Source organism: Lipophrys pholis (genome assembly GCF_963383615.2).
Source record: "Lipophrys pholis genome assembly, chromosome: 6".
Lineage (NCBI taxonomy): Eukaryota > Metazoa > Chordata > Actinopteri > Blenniiformes > Blenniidae > Lipophrys > Lipophrys pholis.
Window position 1 is genome coordinate 2,865,461 of NC_137629.1, and position 22,344 is coordinate 2,887,804.

General features: G+C 41.5%; 1 protein-coding gene across 2 annotated transcripts in view; it reads right to left on the reverse strand.

The window, feature by feature from the left end:
• Window positions 1-9,749, reverse strand: part of gria2b (glutamate receptor, ionotropic, AMPA 2b) — a gene marked incomplete at its 3' end in the record, with an annotated part of 62,454 nt that extends 52,705 nt beyond the window's left edge. For both annotated transcript variants that reach the window (XM_080464905.1, XM_080464904.1), the window contains exon 1: window positions 9,609-9,749. In XM_080464905.1, coding sequence (XP_080321031.1) covers window positions 9,609-9,696 — 88 coding nt within the window. In that variant the 5' untranslated portion in view covers window positions 9,697-9,749. The remainder of the gene's footprint in view (window positions 1-9,608) is intronic.
• Between the last annotated feature and the right edge of the window lie 12,595 nt (window positions 9,750-22,344).

A 22,344-nucleotide genomic window follows, 5' to 3' on the forward strand; every position in this document is an offset into this window, starting at 1 on the left:
CTCTGCAGGTCGGATCGGAAATGTCCGATCTGTAAATTATGTTGGTATCGGAACCCGATCCCGATACTGGATCGAATCGGCCCCATCCCTAATCAGTATTGATGGAGTTAAACTGAAGACTTCACGTATCTCAGTAGCTTTATAAGTAGTGACATTGGTGCCCATAAAGACATCAAGGCCCGCCTTGACCAAGCCAGACACGCCTACAGTCGACTCGGTAACATCTGGAAGTCCAAATGATTCAGTCTGAAATCTAAGATCAGGATTTACAACAGCAATGATAATGGAAGGCGAGATGATGCCTTTCATAACAGCTGCCTCCATAAGATCTACAATATCTACTGGCCCCACAACATCATCGATGATCAACTGTCTAATAAGATGACTAGTATGAATATGTCTGTTGAAATGGCTCAGTCATGTCCTCAGGATGCCCAATGAATCAATGCCCAAAGCTGGAAGAAGGAACTGAGGCGAACCTGAGACCACCTGGTGGAGGACTGTGATGGACGAGCTGGTCCATCATGGGGTGAAGCACAAGACAAACCTCAAGTATTATTACATTTATGCCTCCGACGGGTTGAAGAGGTTGAGTGAGTTCTTATCAATAGATGACACAGATGGTAAGACGCCACAACAACTACAACAAAAACAGCCAATCTGACACGTTTTACTGAGAGTGTTTTCACCTTTCGCCTGAGTCCCGCCGCCCTTTTTAAAGGACACGACCCGCCTGGAGAAAGTCTCCCTCACATTTACATTTACAATGAGGACAGATTATTCACACGGTTCTGTCCTGTTGTTTCCATTCACGAGTTTTTCCTCTCTTCTTCCGTCTACACACACATACACACACACACACACGTACACCTCTCACACACCATTGGATCCTAATACGTTTGACAAGAACACCCTGTAAGACCAGACAAGGCAAGCGGATCAAATCTTAATCACGGCGATGATGGGGAGGACAGATTCTGCTCTCCGCATGCTAATGAGCATTCCTACTTGGCAGAAAAGGTTATCCAGCGAATGAATGAAAAACACTTGTCATTTTCACTTAATTGATCTTGGAGTTGATTGCGCAAATATTTGAATGTCAGATTCATATAGACTGGTAATCAGCTCTGTAAGTGCTTGAGAGGAAAGAAGCATGTTTTCATATCGTCTTCTGCTGAACCCTCACACACTTTCATCTGACAGTTTAATCATCTAAAATTACGTTTTAGTGGAAAGAACACAGGACCGGTCACCAATCTCTCCACCAATTTTAGCCCCTGTTGGTCGGTACAGGGTGAAGCCTCCTTTACACGACTTTTCAAGTGAAGACACGTTTTTGCATTTTTTTTCCCCCATATTTTTTCCCAGAAAAGTTTGGCGTTCACATGGCAGCGTTTTCAAAATGATGTCTGTTTCCGTGCAGAAACACTGAAAACGATGCAGTTAGCATGCCAGGCCAGGAGTTGGCGCTGTTGGTTGTTTTTGTAATGAATCCACACACACAGGGTGTGCTTTAACTCCGACCCCGTTTATACAACCTTTCAAAAACGATGTCCGTTGACACGGCAACGGCAGAAACACTGAAAACTTTGTAACTTTCATGTCACGAGTGGGCGCTGCTGTTTGTTATGGTAATCAAACCACACACACATGCTGCAGAGAACGACCATGTTGGATTGTTATTACGATGACTGTCAAAATAAAACTAAGAAGTTAGATTGTTATTACGATGACTGCCAAAATAAAACTACCAAGTTGGATTGTTATTACGATGACTGTCAAAATAAAACAACCACGTTGGATTGTTATTACGGTGACCATCAAAATAAAACTACCAAGTTGGATTGTTATTACGATGACTGCCAAAATAAAACTACCAAGTTGGTTTTATTTTGACAGTAACCGTAATAACAATCCAAGTCCAGGAGTATATAGACATTGGAGTCATGACACCACGGAGGAAACTTTGTTCTGATTGGCTCTACTGAGCATGTGCAGAAGACGTTACTACAGCCAAGGTGCACATGCACACTACCAGCAGCCTTTCAGAAATGCTTCTCCTCGTTTCCATGGAGACGGAGTCGGACCAAAAAGTTCAATTTTGGGAGCAATTTTCGGAAAGTTGGGTTTTCAGTGGCTCCGAGCACCGTTGTCATGTAAATGGACACAGAAAACAATAAAACACATGAGTTTTGCGTTTCCACTTGATAACGGGGCTTAAGAGACGGCTGCTCTCGCCGGCTCACTCATTCACATCTCCACAACTAAATAAGTTCACATCCTGAAGCAGCAGGACCGCGTCGCGTTGTTGGCACCGATTGTTGATCTGTTTGATAAAAGTCTGGAGAAGGATGAATAGCGTTTTATTCTTCAGATTATAGATCGTCAAGGGGACATCTAGATAGAGGACCAACGATAAAGCTTTGGCTCCATCTTTCCAGGATAAGCATCAGTTCTCTGTGGAGAGACTCTTTGTATCACTGAACCAGTGCCAAAAAAAAAAAAAGACAGAGCGCTTGGGTTAAGAATAAAAACATTAATACATGTCAGCATGAAAGAATTGATAAGACGTAGTTCCTGAGACGGAAAAGCTGTGTATTGGCTGTGAAATGGTATTTCTGAGCCGCAGGCTGGCTCATCTAAAGGACAGGACCCTCCGTCTGGTAATGAAAGTCTATTAGGTGACTCCCTCTTGCATCATCTGTCCTTTATTCAGAGCTGGACAGAGAGAATCCCAATGAGAACGATAATCGCCCAGATTTTACCTCCAGCAAATACTCTTTAACTCACTTTGATTCAGTCAACATTAAGACACAGAATGTGAATCGTCTTCATTCTTGATTGATATTTTTGGACTTTGTCTTATGAAATGATGTTCATGATCAATTAATGTTCACTGTGAAGGCAAAGAAGGAATACAGATACTCGGAGTATCTGACAAATACCAAAAATCTCCAAAACAGCCAAAAAAAACAACCCAAAACACCCTGAGCATTGACATTCATGTTTGATTTTGAGGTTACTACTCTTGACAGGAGCTCAGCGAGATTCCATGTTTCTTCTCTGAGCGACCGGCCTCCAAAGAAGAAGAAGAGCAGACAGGAAGTGACTGCCAGCTGAGAGCTTTCAACCACTGTGTAAAAATATGAGCGTCTCAGTCTTGTATTTTTGGAGTGCAGAGTGATCAGGGCTTGGTTGGAGGCCGTATTCAGGGCAAGCTAAGATCCACAGAGGCTGTTTAGCCTCATTTTCTGACCAGCCAGCTTCCAGGCCTATTTAATATTTCACCGCTCCAACTGAAATGGAGGAGAACACACTTAATTAAGTGTGAACAATAAATTGGCTATAACCGATTCTCTGCAGGGCCTATATGGTGGGTTCAGACGTTTGATCATGCAGCAAGGTCCCTGAATGCAGCGTCCATGAAAGGCTACGTTACATTTGAGTGCATGAAATTAAAGCGCGACGTGATTCAAGCATGACAAGCAAAAACTTTGAAGTGTTAAGCGGCTCGCTCGCCGTCGGTGACCTCGAACCGCTCCGTGGCTCCCAGAAGAGAACAACACGAGGTGCTGATCAAAAGGAAAAACATTAAAGATGCGATAGGACCTCTTCTGAAACACACAGCTGAGGGAACCTGTACTGTAAGAAAAGACATGGCCCTGAGGTAAGTAGGCCAAACAGTCTTTTAAAGTTACATTTTGAGATCTTCCGGCCTGGTGCACGAGATAAATGTTGTTAACTTTTAGTGTAACTTGTAGCAGCGCTGGAGCTTTAATCGTCTCATTCCTCTTCCTTAAAGTGCTAATAGTGTGTTTGACCCTTTCAAGCTGGTCCCCTTGGACTGGTAAATGGTTTACCAGCGTTATCTGAATGCGAGTCCTTGCTATGAGTTAACTAAATGTTTTAGTATTGTTTAAAATGTCTGTTTTGGGTTGATATGCAATTCTGCGAGTTGTCAATAAAATATACTGAATTACCGCCTTTAAAATGTGTGATAAAGAGTTTTACTAACAGAAATAAAGTTTGCAGCATCAGATTTACTTTTTTTATGGAACAACACATATAATACAGGAATTATGAAACAAATCCATGGACTCATCTCTAATTTACCTCAAATCTGCTAATATAGCACAATTCCAAAGAGAAAATACTTATTTTGTAAAGTATAATAATATAATACTTCCCCAGTGATGATATATGTAAGAGTAAAAGGACTATTGTTTAAAAATACTCAACTAAATATATACAAGGTGTTGCTGTCAAAACCAATCGGAGTACTGATGACTTTGTATATTTCATTTATTCAGATTGTTTATAGCAGGGGTGTCAAACATAAGGCCTGTGGACCAAACCAGTGAGCAGATTGTCAACATTTCAAAGAAAACATACATTTTTTTAAAATACTTTTTAAATAAATACAAGCCTGAAATCCATGCTGTCGGGGTGACTTTGTAATAAACACCAATAATGACATTTCACTGTATTTTGCACCAGAAGGTTTCATTCAAATTGACTTTTGTTGAGATTGCAGTCGTTTTCTGTAGTAATTGTCAGATTTTTGCAAAAATATAGACATTTTCATAACGTATACTCTACGCCACAACAAAGAAAAACTTAAAAGTTTCTTTTTAAAGTTTATTCATGCACCATTTTACTGGTCCAGCCCACTCAAGATGAAATTGGACTGTTTGTGGCCCCTGAACTGAAATGTGACAGAAATCTGATCAAATGAGAGAAAAACACTGTGCAGCGTTGAGGAGGGAAAAAAGGTAAAATTTTACATATTGAAGATTTATATTTCATTTAAATTACTTTAACCTCAATGCGTCGGTTTATACACGACATTAATGTGGTGATTCATAAAGATGTGGCACCGGAGAGATTAAAATAGCAGCTCCAGAGTTTGTCCCTTGATAAGCTCAGACGGTCGCGCTTCATCGATCGGCGATGTCCATGTTGGTTTTTAATTAGCAAAGCCACCAAGAATTTCACTGGATAACGCCGAGCGGCTGCTCACGGTGGGACACTTTGCACATTCATTGTAAAAAGTGCAACATGCAGCTGAGGATTAACAACTATTGTTTCCCTGTAATTCCTTAATTTTCAAGCTATTTCCAGTTTCTGACACGCAAATACAAACTGGTACAAGACTGTCTGTGAATACCTTTAAAGTTACCAGGGTAACAAGTTAGCTCCGCCTCCAGTAAATCCAGCATCTCCTTTTTCTTTTCTCTTTCTTCTTTTTTTTTTTCCGGCATCTATCTTCAGTAGAACCATAAATTGACAGATTGACGCCCTGTTTACACGATAATGTTTTTAAGAAAAAAAATGCCAAACTCAACTTTTTGAAAACTCTCAGACTCCATGGAAACGGTGGAAAACGCTGCTGCTGGTGATGCACACCATAGCCGTAGTAAATTGTTCTTCTGCACATGCTTGAGTAGACAACAGCACCCTCTAGTGGCCCATCACTGTCAGCGTTTGTGTGAAAACGGAAATCGTTGCAGGGTAAATGTGAAACATTTCCCAAAATGAAAATGCAAAAACGATGCATTTTCACTTGAAACGCTGTCGTGTAAACGGGGCCTAAATCATAAACACAACAGAAACTGATGCTTTTGTTAAAAAAAATAATAAAGAATCTGTGGACGAAGCCACAGTGACTGACTATTGTCACCCGATGCACATAAGTGGCATTACTTCAAATGACAGATGGAAAAAAACCTAAACCTCATTTCAGACCCTTGCTGCTGCCACACAATGGCACTGAAACGAAATCTAAGGACATGTTTCATGAAATGTTTCATCTCATTATAGCTGCTCTCTTGCCATTCAGCGCTGCTGCTCTAATATAAGCAGGACCGACCTTTTTTAAAGTCTGCGATCAATAGCAGACACAAAGGGTAAGAAACAATACAAAAGGCGTTAGGAGAGCTTCCAGAACAGGAAACTGAAATGCAACGGCCAGCAGAAACCGACTTGTCGTCGTCTCTAATACGCCGTGCATCTAACAGACTGGGCCTCAGGTTTCCCATGATGCAGTTTGATGTCATTGTTGGGCGATAGACCCTGTCTGGTAATTGTCTACATATTTAAAATTCAGTGTTTCTGTCGATGCAGGAATTACACGATTAAACTGAGAGGTATGCAACATCACGACAATCTGGTATTTTTATCAGCGATGGAGAGTTTCGGGGTGTGTTAGTCACTTCGAGTCTCAGATGTGGCTGTAATCCTAAAAAGTTTGAACAAGACTGTCTTGATGTTATTGCACTGGGTGGACAGCGCTCTGACATAACAACACACACACACACACACACACACACACACACACACACACACACACACACACACACACACACACACACACACACACACACACACACACACACACACACACACACACACACGCTGTATACACACTCACAGGAACACGCACACAGTGAGTCTCTCTGGTGTTGGCAGCAGATGCAGGCCCGTCCAGATGAACTGTTATTGATGGAGGAATGTCTCATCCTCCCTCCCACTGTCTCTGACACACTGCGTTGATGAAGTACACTGCTGCAGAGGCCAAGTACATCCACTGTGGTGTGTCTGGGAGACACCGATCCATATGTGCTGGCCCCATTTCTTACAAGTACATGAAAGTCATGCACTTTATCAGACCATGTCGTGCAAAAAAAAAAAATAGTCCAAATAAAAATGACCTTTGCTGCCAAATAAGGGATACTTGACAAACAAATAACATGAAAGTAAATCTGTCACTCAGGTTCAACAGTGTGCTAAAACTGAAATTGGATTTAGTTTTTACGGTCTTCTCGGTGTTCCCTATTAATAGAGGACTAATCAGATTTTCTGCCTCCAGATTACAATAAAAACGTGTGATTGCTCCCGCAGCAGACAGCTCACACAAACACGCCGTTCTGCTGTATTTCAGTGTGGTTCGTCAACTTTAAAAAAGAAAAGAAAATCCTCCCCCTCCCCGAGCCCCTCTCTCCTCCGCCGCTTCATAAAGTGCATTTTAACAAAAGACAAAGTGCTGCTGTTAATGTGCTATAATTACAGAAGGAGGTGGATTGAGAGGCAGACTGCCATCTACTGGTTTTAAAAGCCCCCCCCCCCCCCCCCCCCCCCCCCCCAATCAGCACCGCCCCCACCCTCATCCCTTCACCCAATCTCGCCCACCTACTTATGACTCCCACTCCAGAAGTCAATTAGAGGAGAAACACATCGTTCATGCACACATATTTTTGGGGAAAAAACACTCAGTCTGCAGAAAACTCCTGACAGCAGCTCTCTGCACCCTGTCACAGATTCGTTTTCTGTTTTCACCGGGGGGGCGGTGACACCGACGCACAGCTCGGGGCAAAGTGGCGCCTGAGAGTCGTTGCAGCCAGAATTGGAGTGCAGCTGACGTCGTCGAGGTTCAGGTCAAAGTTCACTCCTCAAACCTCCTGAATTTTCACAGGAGTCAACTGCTTAGCACAAACCACCAAGCGAGCAGGAGATCCAGTGGTTAATCCCAGGAGATTAAATTCTGTGTTTAGCTAAAGACTGTGCTGTGCACTGATTTATAGTGGGAGGGTTACATATACTGAATTTTACTAATAAAACAGACAGCAGAGTCCATTTGTATCAGATATTATATAGTATCATACAGGTTGTGTATTTTCTTTACGGGAACAGTCGGACTGCTAATTTGCTTTAAAGATGATTTAAAATACCAATTCCAAGTCGGGGATGTTAACTAAGTCAGAGTGAAAGAGTGATTGGTACCTAATGTGTCTCGAAAAGACTTCCTTTTTTTGGAGGGAGGGATTGTAATTTAATCTACAGTACATATCTTCTATAGTGCTTCATCAAACTGGAACTGATCCCAGTGGACAGATCAACCCACACTCCCATTCAGGCAAATTAGAGTCAGAAAATAAATCCAAACATGTTTTTTTTTTTTAAGAAGCTGAAGTGCTGAGAGAAAACCCACACTTGCACAAGGAGAACATGCAAACTCCACACAAAGGCCAGGGGGGGGGGGGGGGGGGGGGGGGGGGTGAATTACCTGCACTCAAATGTGCTTTAAGCAACAGAATTTACACACACACACACACACACACACACACACACACACACACACACACACACACACTGTAAAATATATGCACAAGTCTGACAGTGCGCACAGTGCGCACTTATGATCTATCAACAGACGCGCGTTCTCGTGGGTGAACACAGCAGGGACCGTATCACCGAGAAATAAAAAGCCATTTTCAAATGCAAACAGATCGGGTCCAGGGTTCTTGTGTCCCCGGACCAGACGGAGGTCTGAGGGCGATGAGGAGGGTCTGAGCCGCTAATGAAATGGATTGGACGGTGGCGCGCGCCAATCACACGCTTTGATTTATGTTTAAGAGACTGTTGAGAGGAGCAGTCGCCTGGCAACCGCCTAATGAAACGCAAGGAGAGCAGCTATTAAAAATAGAGACCTTATAATCAGGCTGCTTGTTGCAGCCACGTCAAAGAAAGCCTTAAGAAAGTCTGAGGAGGAGATGAGGCGCTTTGAAGGGGGAAAAAACGCAGGAATAAATCATAAAGTGTGGGTGAGAGTTAAATACGTGGCAGACTAAAGTGTCGTGACTCAGATGAGCGGAATAGAAATAATGTTGTTTTTTTTCACACAATCCTTTATAATTCATTCATGGGCGGAAACCACAAAGAGATGGGAGGAGGGCATATGGGTATCTGGACCCCCCTCTCCTTTCAAACCCCATATACAAATTTATTTCAAACTACAAAATTAAAAACAATTTACACAGCTTTCTTTAGTTTTTTAAAGTAGTGAATCTGATTGAAATGAATGGAATCTGAGTCCAACAGCCTGCTGATTGGAGCCCTCAGGAAAAAAAAAAAAACTCAACAAAGGCGTGAAATTTCCACCCTTGACTTATCACATTAATCCCCAGCACCCCGTTAAACCATCTCCAGCCTCTGTGTGACACTGTACACATCCACACATATATCAATTCTGTCCTACAGGGACCAGCAATAGAAAAACTGCCTTTCTTCTGAACCAAAAATGGCACAAAGCAAAAAGAAAGAATGCTTCACCGAGTCCAACACCGACCAGGCGCATTAGATAAATCAGGTTAAGGTCTGTTTTTCCAGCTTTCAGAAAGAAAAAAGTAATACGGGGGCAAGAAAAATATGAATAGTTTGAATGTTTACAGTTTAATTTACGTCAGGGGGGAAAATGTTTTTTGAAACGATCGTGAGATTAAATTAATTGTCGTCCTCTACGTTCTTTTGCGTTGTCATCCGTTTGATGCTTCAATCTGAAGGAATGAAAACCGGATGTATGTGACTGACTGTTACTGTGGAAACCAACTTTGTCCCCTGCCTCCACTGTTCACACTCCCCATCAACTCCCAGCTCATAGTCTCGATGTGTTTGCAACGAGAATCCAGATTAATCAGCTCGGATTCTTCCTATTTGAACTTCAGCAGTAAAGAAAAGGTGAAACTGGAAATCAAGGTTTGCTGGGACGCAATAAGATGGAAAAAAAAAAAACATGAAAGAAAAAAGATACTGAAAATATGTTTGTGACTTACAACAATTGGTAACAGCAAAACTGTTGGCCACTTCCAGATTGTCAATGTGAGGCGTCAGTCTGAATTCCGAGGTGCCAAACTGAACCATTCCTATCCGAAACGCGCTGTACTCTTGATCCGCGCCCCTTGGAAAAAGTCCCCCTGAAATCAACAGAAAACATCTATCACACCTGCACACACGTAAACTGTGACAGACATTTTCAAGCTTCTTTTTTTTTCTGTCTCTCTCGCTCTCCCGCTATTTTACGCACACAATTTGCTTAATAATAAAAAAAAAAAATGTTCCTTTGAACAAGACACTTACCAATTTGAACACTGGGCGAGCCTCCGAGCGCGCATCCCCATAAAACCAGGAGCACAGAAACGGATAAATTCACTATCTTCTCCATGTCCACAGCTGAAGTGTCCACATCCACCAGGGGAGTCAGTTATTCCTTTTTTCCTCTCCGGAGACGTTAGATCCGACACATATTGGAGATGTTCAGCTTTGGGGAGAAACAGAAGAAGAAAGGAGCGTTTTGCGCAGGTGTGCGTCCGTGAAAAGAGCCCAGCAGTGAAGGAATGGTCGCCTACGCCGTCCGTCGGTCTGCTGTGTCTCCTTCCTCTCCTCCCTCCTGCCGGCAGCTGATTCCTCCTCTGAGCGCACAGATCTCAGCATCACACCCACTAGTGAGGAATGTTAATGAGAAGGCGGACAGAGACGGAAAGAGCCGAGAGTCAACCAGTTGGCGACCAGAGCGCGTCTCGCTTCAGATAGAAATGGAAATGACAGAGCGCTTCCGTTTATTTCCTTTGTTTTTCAAGATTTATTGTTCAGCAATGACTCAGTCTGATTAGAGTAAAGTTTAGAGTTTATATATTTATAAAGCACAGTGCCATCTCTTTTACAGTCACAATGTGGCCGTATGAACTCTAATCATTGTGTATTTTATGGACTTGGCGGCAGGGGCGCATCCAGATCATTTCCGGGTGGGGCACAAGGGGGACCAAAAGTCATTAAAGCACCAAGTTTGCCTCTGACGTCTCTCATCAATATTTACATTATTAAAATGTTCACTCAGTGATTATGTTTTTTCTAGGGATGCACCGATTCCAATATTGGATATTGGGTCTAATACTGCATAGATTACTTGTATTTGTACTAGATCCCCGATACAACCCGGGACGTAGCTAAAGGTTAGTGCTCATACTTGTACTCGTCTTTAAAAAACAAAAGTGGTAAAGGTGCATCCCTAATTTCTTTCTTTTAATTTCTGTAAGTCAATGTTTTTTATTTTAGTATATAAAAAAATATATACATATATCGGTGTCAGTGTTTCATTTATCGTCGTCAACTGTAATGACAAATGTTTGGTTATTTTCTTTACTACACAGGTGGAGCAGGAGTGAACCGACACAGACCCAAAAATTGAATTTCAGTCTATTTGTAGTTTAGTTGAGGGTTTTAATTAAAGAAAGCAAAAGCTGAACCTTACAGAGTTTTCCTATTTAAATTTTGTATCTTTGTCCTCTTCGTCTGGTCACTGGTCTGGTGGGAATTGTTCGTTCTCCCTCTACCTGTGCCTTCCTCTTCCTGTCCACCTTCCAGTCTAATTACTATAGATAGATAGATAGATGGATGGATGGATGGATGGATGGATGGATGGATGGATGGATGGATGGATGATAGATAGATAGATAGATAGATAGATAGATAGATAGATAGATCGATAGATAGATAGATAGATAGATAGATAGATAGATAGATAGATAGATAGATAGATAGATAGATTCTTTTGGTAATTACACTGTTTTGGCATAAGTATCTGACTTAGAGAGAAACTTTTAAAAATTAAAATGATATAACTTCCAGCCAATCAGGATCCTTGTTCTGGGCGGGACAATTTGCAGACAGGCTGGAAGCTCATTGGTTTCCAAAATTGGCTGCTAATGTCACAACCAATCATTCTGTGGATCACAACACGTTGAAGAATAAATAAACAAATTGGTGACACAGCAATAGGAGGAAGCTACTTTATAGCTGGTGAGGTGGTAATCCCATCAAGGCTCCATTGTGAGGGTGAAACTGAGAAACACATGCAGAGATAATGAGCTTCTGCAAAGCAACACGCCATCGCCAACATTACATAGAGGAGAGACACTGTGGGTGAAATGGCTTCAGATCTTTCAGCAGATTTGCTGAATGATGCAAAGACGAGTCATTTGTTGCATTTTATGATGCAAGAAAATCCAAAGGGAAAAAAAAATGCACATGCAAAAGATGGAAATCCTTTGTGGACATTGAACTTAAACCATTATTAAAATGTTTGAATGCAGATTTTATCATGAAGATTTCATACCGTGTTGCATTAAACCAAAGCAAAAACTCCTTGTCTGTAGTTTCTCTCATATCAGACACTGGGTATTGAAATATGTTATGAACAGCTGCCGACATGAACTGCTGTGGCTACCAAAGGTCTGAAAAATACCTCTGACCTTGTAGCTGACATGGCAAGATACCGAATAACTTTTAAGAGTGTAATTTACAAGTTTATTTACACTTTTACCTCTATAAACATATTGTATCTCTGTACGCTGATTTCCTTCGGTTCAACAAGTTTATAGTTCGCTTTTTTTTCATTTAAGTTCCAAAAAAGGAATAATGTAAATATTCAAAATTGTTTTGTACGACTGTCAGAAAACAGTGATACTAGTATCAAGCCCAAAAAAACTATGATTATGACCTTTTAATGTCTTTGGTCAGTTAAAAGAAAAAAACCAAGGCTGTCTGCAGCGTGTTAAAGGCCAACATTTCTTACTGTGAAAACTCATCAAGTGCAGCAGCTGGGGGCCGTCACTCTTGCCCTCCAGGAATAGCCATCAAATGAATCTCCTCTTTAACTTTGATCCACTGCTTATTTCCACCTTCTGCATACGAATCCGTTGCAAATATATGCGCGGTCCTGGTGCCATTTTGAACAGGGTTAAAAGGAGGAGAGCAATACTTCACCCGACAGGAAATAAGTGGCAACCGACTCCCCTGTTTTTATGACATGCACATCTCAGCCTGCGCAGACACATGTATATTAATCACCAGGCAGTGTGGAGATAGTAATCTGGGCTCAGACTAATGAAGCTGAGAGTGAGGGGAGCGAGGCGGAAGATGATGATTGAGGCAACAGTTTGATTTCAGCACCACGGACAGCACCTCACATGGCATCCTGGATCCTGAAGAGATCATTGCTCTCGTATGTTTCTGATGTCCTGGAAAACGATTCAACTAACTAAGAGACGAAGCTAAACATCTTGACATTGTGAGTGGTCACAATCAATGTTTTAACTCTAATTACCTCTGAAATATGTGAGCATGGGATACACTGTGAGAACTAAAAAGATACGAGTGCTTACAGGCAGAGAGTTAACCAGACATGTAAACTAATACCCATTCATTCATTCTTTAAACTGATTAATCAAACTCATGGCCGGGAGGCCGTTGGAGAAAAGACTTAATGGTTATAGAAAACAGGAGAGGTCTAAAACTACAAGTCAACCCAACATGTATTCATCTAGAGTTTTCCTCTTGTGCTTTAATTACATTGAAAAAAGAAAATACCTGGACCAACTTAACTAATTGCTTCAATCGGTAACACCTAAATGAATCAAATTCTTCAAACTTAAGTTAATTAAATATTTTAAGTTCATAGAACTTGATTCATTTAGGTGTTACCAATTGAAGCAATTAGTTCAGTTGGTCCAAGTATTTTCCTTTTTCAGTGTATACTCCTGACAAATACTTGAGTTGTCTGATGCTTTTCTTACTTAAATCCTCCTGTAACCTGTCCACTCATCTACCTGTGCTGAGGATCACAGGAGTGTGACCTTGTCCTGTGGTTCATCCATGCATGGATTCTCTCCACCGCTGCACTGAAATGTAATTTAGGTGTGATTATCTTATGCTGCATATTGCAAAGCAGTGACACTGCGGCCCGGGGGATAATTCAAATGTCACATCACTTAGGAGTCTTCTAAATGAGTTTTGATATGAGTGTAGATTGTAATCAAATCATGACCTGCAAAAGAATATTCACCATTGTGCAAAATAACGAGTAAAACATGACACTTGTTAGTGAGAATGTGTCCGGTAGTCTGAAGAGCGCGAAGCAGTAAAACTAAGTCGGTGACCTTTAAGGAAATGTTCAAGCACTCAGGTTTATGTGGAGCAGAAATCCTGTGTGGCTGCTTCAGAGGAAGCCGTTACATTCCTGGCATTTATTCGGAGCTCTTGCCGAGACAAAACTACAACGGCAGCATTTCCGTGTTTCACTGGAGCGTCCACCCGTCCTGTGATGGACGAACACTCGCTGTGTGGATGTGGCACATGACATTTCATCACGTTTCAGTGATTAGGACGGTTCCCTCGCTGCTGTGGAGGCCACTGCGTGCAACAATATTTGTGGCTTCTTTTCCTCCGTCATTAATTCTGCATGCATCGTTTGGAATCCGCTGAGACTTCAGACCGGCATCATCTTGCTGAGCGACTTTGTTCTCTGACACATGGTTTGATTTCTCTATTTGAAATTAACCTCTGTGTCTAGACTGACCTTCAGAAATTTTTTTTTTTTTGTGAACTCCCTGGAGTTTTTTCTTCCCTACATGTTTTTATGAAAAGGGATTTTCAGTTGTTTGGAGTGGGTCGTCTTTCAGGCACAGGGTTTCAGGTTGTGGGTTCAATCCCCATCAGATGGTAAAGCCCAATTGGGCAGTGGTGGCCTAGCAGTTAGAGGAGTGGAGTTGGGAGTGGCAGGTTCTATTCCTACAGCGGACAGGTCGCCGCCATGGGCAAGGGAGCAAAACCCTTGACCCCCATTAGCACCTTAATGTTCGTCCACAACAACAGCAACCAACACTTAACCAACAACAATATCTGATAGATCATAATCAAGCATAGAGGTGCCGTGGAGAAAAGGGATCCGCGCAATCAGTTATTCAAGCAGCAACAATAAGCCAAACAAAATCACCCCAATACGGTCCAATGATTCTAAATTAAGTAAACGATGAAACACTGGAAATTCTAGTTGACTGATCTAGTTAAACATTATCAACGGTAAAACAGGTGAACAAGTTTGCAATCCCACCAGACAAACTGTAACTACTGTAGGAGTTTCTGGTGTCTTGCAGAGTCAATATCAGAAAAAGCAGACATTCCTCTAAGAGATTCTAACCTGCATCATTCATTTGTAATTTTGGATAATAGTCCTATTAATTTAATGGGAAGGGATTTGCTCTGCAAAATGGAATTCATCCATTCATTGCACTCCCAATGGATTGTTTCTGACAATTCTGGATGAAAGTTCTGATGGATAGTTCAGGCTGTCCAAGAGCTCAATAAAGCAACAGACAGTCTGTATTACTCAGTTCAATATGGTCGATTTCTTCTCTGTGCAAATAATTGCAAAAAATTCCCCAAGATACGCGTCACTAATGTCTTCAATGAGACCAGCGTTAAAATGTTCCAGGACTGCAACCTATAAACAGTATCAAAATGTAAAACTCAAACTCAAATCTCTATGACAGGCAGCATTAAAGGACGGGTGAATTCAGAAAAATTGATTTACTCAAGGGGATTAACAAAGCAGGCTGCCTTCTTCAATGTAAACAACTCTAGGACTGTTGAAGTAGTGAAAAAGTGTTTTCTAACTGAAAAACATGCTGATCCCACATGAGTAAAACCACCTGATACCTGACTGTGGGTGAAAATAGAGTGATAACCGTCACGTTACATAAGAACAAAATGAATTTAATTCATTTGGTTATGGGTAGTGAGGATTGCCTCTGGTTACAAAGTGTATGTTAAACATTGGATCGTATGCATCCATCCATCTTTTATAGTCCTTTAATCCAACTTAAGATCGACTGCAGCTGATCTTAGTCCATCACGTGAGAAACACAGACAGACAGAGTCACACCTATAAAAGCTAACGTTGAATTTCACGACAAATGGGCCACTGAAAATGGAACTTTTTGAAAATGCTGGGGTTCCATCGCAGTGTAAACAGGCGAAAACGAGACTTTGTAGGAATCGCTGCTACTACGCCTGTGCAACACCACCGTAGTAAATCGTTTTTCTGCACGTGTGAGTAGATGGACAATAACAAACATACAGCTCATATTGGTAGTTTTATCGCTGACAGTCACCAAATACGAATGTCCGTGTTCTCCCATTGTTCATGTTTAGAGCTCATTGTTCTGTGCTCCGTGTGTGTGCTTTCATTACAAAAACAAACACTAGCGCCAACCCCGGCTAGCTCAGTTGGTAGAGCATGAGACTCACAATCTCAGGGTAGTGGGTTCGTGTCCCACGCCGGGCGCCACCTTCCCGTGGGCTCACCACCTGCAGGAAGGTTCTTAAATGGTGCATTGTGATCTGGGTGACGGTGCTCAGACTGTCACCCCCGTGACCCGGAAACGGATAAGCGGAAGAAAATGAATGAATGAATGAACACTAGCGCCAACTAGTGGCCTGTCATGATAACTACATCATTGCGTGTGAATGGGCAACGTTTTCAATACGTTGCCATGTAAATATGAAACTTTTCTGAAACGAAAACACAAAGACAAGATGTTTTCACTTGAAGAGTTGTCGTGTAAACGGCCCTCAAAGCCTAAACTGGAGACCTTCTCACCGGAGGGCAAACCACTTTGACTTTGTGAGCGAATGTGGATGGAAATAAAATCCTACAAATCACGCAGTGACTATAGGTTTAGTAATTTCCATAAATAAACAACAGTGCCACAGACGTTTTACACCGTGGTAACATGATTAAGAAAAGGTTTGGAACTTCCTCCAGTGGACACTGGGTGGGAGAGCTGGAAGACATTTCAGACACTTAAACACGATGCCAACTGATCCATAAATACAGCACTGAGTCTCACAGCCAGAGAAAACCACATTTCCGCTGAGAAAACCTGATTTCAACTCGTGCGGTGGCTGTCTCCACTGTTCAAACCACTGTGGCGCCCCGGGGCTCGGCTGTGTTGTGTGAAGAATTCACGGCTCATGAAAACTGCTCCAAGACCACAAACCAGCCCACTGAGGGCATGATACACATCACTGCAGCTTTAGTCCATGAAATCTACAGTTTCTAATCACTGAAAGAGCTGCTTTCTAACTTCAGGAGTGATCAGAGCTCACCACTCAAATCCAGAGAAAGAAAAACAGCATTAACACGAAGACAACAGCATTGCTAATTTCCTGTGTCGTGTCAGTGGATCGGAGAAGAGAAAACAGGAGCTCCTGCTGACATGACAGCGACTTAAAGGCTGTTTGAGCAGTGAAAGAGGCGATGTGAATGCAGAACGAGGCCTTTTGGATGGAGCGGAGTTGCTACACCAAGCACATCCTGCCAATAGAAGAGTTTTTCGGGGGAGTTAAACCTGCAGGGATCGGCCCCAAGGTCGGAAAGAGTGCTGAGAGTGGACACTTTACTGCGTCAGCGTGCGTCAATAGCTTTCAGTCTTTTATACTCGACCTCCAGAAGCCTCGGACCACACGAGTGCTCCAGACTAATAACTTCAAACACACTTGATCCCTTTATAATCTGAAGCAGGGATTCATATCAAGTAGTTTTCGTCACAGGCAAAATCTATGTTCACTAACTAGATGCCTTGATATGAAAAACATGCAAAAATTTATAATAAGATTAGGGTTACTATGCATTCAGGGAGATGATGTCCAGGTTAATTAAAGGTACAATAACTGATGTGTTTGTTTAACCCTTTAAAACCTTTCTTAGTAAATCAATATATGTAAGGAAAGGAAAAAAACAACAACTAAGATGACAAACATTTCACCATTAATAGGTTTAAAAAATCCATTTGTCACTAAATTTCTATTAATTTCTATCCCAATGTTCTATTTGGCCCAAATATGACGTCCAAACATGACATATTATTGCATCAGAGGCATACCTGACATACTACTATTTGTACAAGATAAAAACAAATACAACAGTGAGAATGGTGACGCTTTGCGAAAGCATACATGGAAATTCATATGACCTAAAAATAATAATCAGTCAAATAGAAAAACAATCCTGATGTTTACTCAAACACTGTTTTATGATGTGCTGTGAATACACCCACTAAACTCAGCAGGGTACGCAAATTACTCCAGCCTAGTTAGTCTTGAAATACATGTTTTCACCACCAGATGGTGTATTGAGCCATGCAAAGAAACAGCTGGAGGAGAAGTTAATAGAAAATGTTTGAAAGTGTCCTGAGGCGACATTGTGACGTGATCGATGTGATTCGCAGGCTTATGTTTCGTCTACAGAACAATGTTTTTGGGTGAAAACAGAAATTTTTTATCTGACATGCAAGTTTTTGAAAACGGCTCCCAAGGTGGAACTTTTTGAAAAAGTTCTTACTCTGTATCCGGGGGAAAACTGAACTTTTCTGAAACGCTGCTAGTGGTCATGTGACCACTGCCATAGTAACTAGTAGTTCTGCACATGCTCAGTAGCTGAACAATCAGAACAAAGTTTGCTTCGTGGTGTCATGACTCCCAGTCCATATTCTCCTGGACTTGGTACTTTTATTTTGACAGTCACAGCAATATCAATCCAACTTGGTCGTCTGTCCAGTAGAATATCTGTGTTCTTCCATTGTTAATGTTTATTGTTCTCTGTTGTATGTGTTTGTGGTGTCATTACCAAAACAAAAAACAGCACCAACTAGTGGCCTGGCATGCTAACTACATCATTTTCAGTGATTCTGTCATTTTGGTGTAAATAAACGTCAATCTCAAACCGTTGCTGTGTAAACGCAAAACCTTTGTGAAATAGCTATGAATTTTCACTTGAAACGTGTTTATATGATGCTACCCCGAGCTTCAAGTTTGAATTCAAGCGGCGAAAATCAATTACATACTGTTATGGTCAAATAGTAAATACATCAAGTCACGCTTCAAATGATGAAATGATTTTGAGAGGTTCTCCGAACTTCAATTTTTTTTTCTCCATCTCCGCCACTGTTGGTCTTTCTGCTCTTTCTCCTTCACCTTTTCATCCCCGCCGCTCTGCGCTCTCTCTCCTCTGGGCTGAGCAGAACTAACTTTAATGACAGGACCGACGGTCACGGCTGTTTTCCACGTTGGTTCAGTCGATGACAGGAAATGGCATCCTCCACACTTCTGCACTCCTGTGCCAAACTCTTCTGCCAGACTGCCACAGCACCTGTGAGGGAGTGGAAAATCATGTGTGACCGGAAATCTCTCATTTGGAGAAGAGAAATGCCTGTTATGTCTGGGGTTTCTGAAAAAACTGAAAAAAAAGAAAAATCCCGTATTTGAGTTTTATATTCTTGTATCATTCAGTAAAAAGGTGATTATATCTTTAAGTGATGCTACAAACTCGACAATATTCTTATTTTAAGTGTTGTAGGTAATGTTTGCTCTGTATTTCTTTCTACGGGAGCAAACCAGAGACTGATGTGTGAAAGCAGTAAAAGAGCTTCCAATAAGCCGTGTGTCTCCCCCTCACCCACTGTGCCTCCACTAATCATCGCCAGGCTGTCATGGCGTCGGTCCTGGTGGCCGCGCAGGAGCCTGGCGAGAGGTCATGTTGGATTAGAGAACACCCTGCGTGATATAGGTTACTGAACTGTGCTACTAGCAGGGTGCTGGGGAGGGGGCGCACACACACACACACACACACACACACACACACACACACACACACACACACACACACACACACACACACGAGTCACACCTGTTAGCAGCACTGTGTTTGATATATTCGATGTTCTGCTGCAGTGATTTTCATCATCAAACTGCCTCTGATCAGCGGTGACCAGTGGACTGGTCTTTCTTGTGACGTTTGCTGCAGAAATCAGCATCACACCTACACTTTTAGCATTCAGTCACATAATTCAACTGTTGACTTACAATCAAGATAATATAATATAATGTGCTTTGTCAGATAACTGCTGGTAAATAAATATGAACAACATGTGCGTATGTGAAAAAGAAAACCTTAACAGCTAGAGACAGCCAACATAAAGTGGAGTACAATTCAATGAGTGAAGAAAAGACAAATTTCATGTTGGATGAATGAAAGCCTCCCACACAGCGAACAGTAACGCCGAAACTGAAAAAAATAATAAATGACGTGACTGGGCTGCTGCTACCCTGCACACATTAGGTGTTTATGTTACCACGGTAACGCAGGAAGCAGGAAGTGCTGTTTATGGCCACCATGGATCAGAATAAGTAACTTACTAAAAAAACTAATCAAAAAAAATCCTGGGCAGGTATATGAGGCCGTGAGGGAGAAACGTGGAGTGCAGAAGCAGGAGGAGCTGAGCTGAGGAGTGTGACGCTACAAACAAACCGAGGAGAACAAGGTCGCTTTGTTTCCTCACAGATTCACACGTCAGACACAGTCACTGAAGTTTTGACTAATATTTCCATTTTTCTGTGATGAAGCTGTTGTGAGGTGTTTCCTCCCTCACCTCCTTGATTGTGTGTATTTTACTTCTCCTGCACACTGAAGGACCCGCAAATACATTTTGGGAATTATATATAAATGCACGAGATCATAAATATATACAGTAGGTATTTTCATGCACACACAAACATGTGTGATTGCATTGAAATGCAAAAAAGCCATGTATAAAAACATGCTTCACTAATGTATTTCTGATACACAATATTACAAAAGTTTAAAAAAAAGATTACCTGTATACAAACCTATTTGAAATTAATATCTTCATGATTATACTTAAAGGGGCTTGGATCAACCAATAATATGATACCATGCCAGTAATTTAATAATTTCAAATGGAATTAAGCCAATAATGTAATAATTTGCTTATAATTCGATAAAATCCTAAAAATAAACAAAAACAGCAACAATAATTAAGAGTTAAAGCTGCATAGTTTGTATCCTCAATGAGTGGATATGACCATCCATCCACCATGACATTTCTAACATGAAAACTGCACAAAAACTGCAAAAATTAACAAATAATACATCTTTATTATATGCAAGAATTGCATTTCTGCATTTGATCACATTTTTGTAGAGTTATTTGCTTAACTATTTTTAAAATGGTCTAAATTATTACATTATCGGTCACTACGTTGTTTCATTTAGCATTTGGTGTGCATTTCTATTTAGTAGCTCTCCACACTTTTTGTGTGTGCATTTATTTCCAGATATTTCCACGTGATAAGAGAGGGAAAGATCTATTTCGTCTCCATCACAACACTTTACAAAGGACCTGTCCTACATCTGTTCTTCTCCCGGGAGAGCATTTATCTTCCTATTACAATGAGTCAATATAGAATTGACCATCGGGGGGCACTACAGTGCAAAAGCTCCCTGATGAGAGATTTCACTGAGAGCAGAAATTAATATTCATATCAATGCAAACTAACCATAAACACACCAAATAATTCACTCCAGATTTTCATCACTGTGCATGTTTTAAAATCACTGTTCAGTCTCTGGGTGACGACCGCTTTGTGTCGCAGCTTTTTTTGGGGGAGCAACAGACTAAATTTTTCCCATGTCTGTAACCATGGCAGCCAGCAAAAGAGAGAGAGAGAGAGAGAGAGAGAGAGAGAGAGAGAGAGAGAGAGAGAGAGAGAGAGAGAGGGATGCTGTTTTCATTTTGTGCTCACCAAGACGACCAAAATCATATGAACAACCTAAACGGCTTCAAACTCCTTCAAGGCGACCCCGTTGTCGTGACACGAGGTCGGCATTCATCTGGCTTCATTAGGCCGGAGACAGATTTCATATGACAAGGCTCACAATGATAGTCGGGGGTCATTTTCCAAGCAGGTTTGTATGAATAATTGATGGCTGCTCTGGCTGATTAGGGGGGGTCGAGCCTCGGTGGGAGAAACATCTGTTGCATGTTGTGTCGCCTGCAATTGTGGAACGGGCGAATAAGAGTGGGAATAAAAGCTGTTTGCACCCAAATACAAGCGAGTCAACAGTCTGAACCAAATGGCTGCTTTCTCACCATTTCATGAGGAAAAAGAAAGAGGAAACTGTTTAATTTAAACCTTTGTGTGGCTTTTAATCACGTGGCATGTTTAAAAAGTCATCTGGTGGTTTATTTTTCTTTCACAAACACGCAGCTCAGTGTGGTGATCCATTTACACACATAACAAAGTGGGACAAAGTGTCAAAACGCTACATGGCTGGGGGGGCGGCAGTGTCACATGACCATCTGGACAGGAGCAGGAGTGTTTCACTGATTCCACTTTTCTTCTCAAGAGCAAATCATAACAACCAGAAAATCTAAAACTTGAAATATATATATATATATATATATATATATCTTTTTGTAGGCTATACATGCAAAATCTTCAACATGCAAAGTATTTACAATGTTAAACTTTGAAGCTCAAATAAAGTGCTTTAACTCCGACCCCGTTTACGTGACAACGTGTCAGGCTTTTAAACGTTTTCGTTTCGAAGGCGATGTCCGTTTACGCGGCGATGGCAGAAACATTGAAAACAATGTAGTTTTCCTACCACTAGTGGGTTTTTGTAACTAAACCACACACACGTGAGCAATCCACTATAAACATTAACAACGGGAGAACACAGACGCTCTAGTGGACAGACCACCAAGTGGATCCAAGTTGGATTGTTATTCCAGCGACTGTCAAAATAAGAGTCCCAGGAGAATACGGACTGTGCGTCATGACACTCTGGAAGAAACAATATTGTCCATCTAC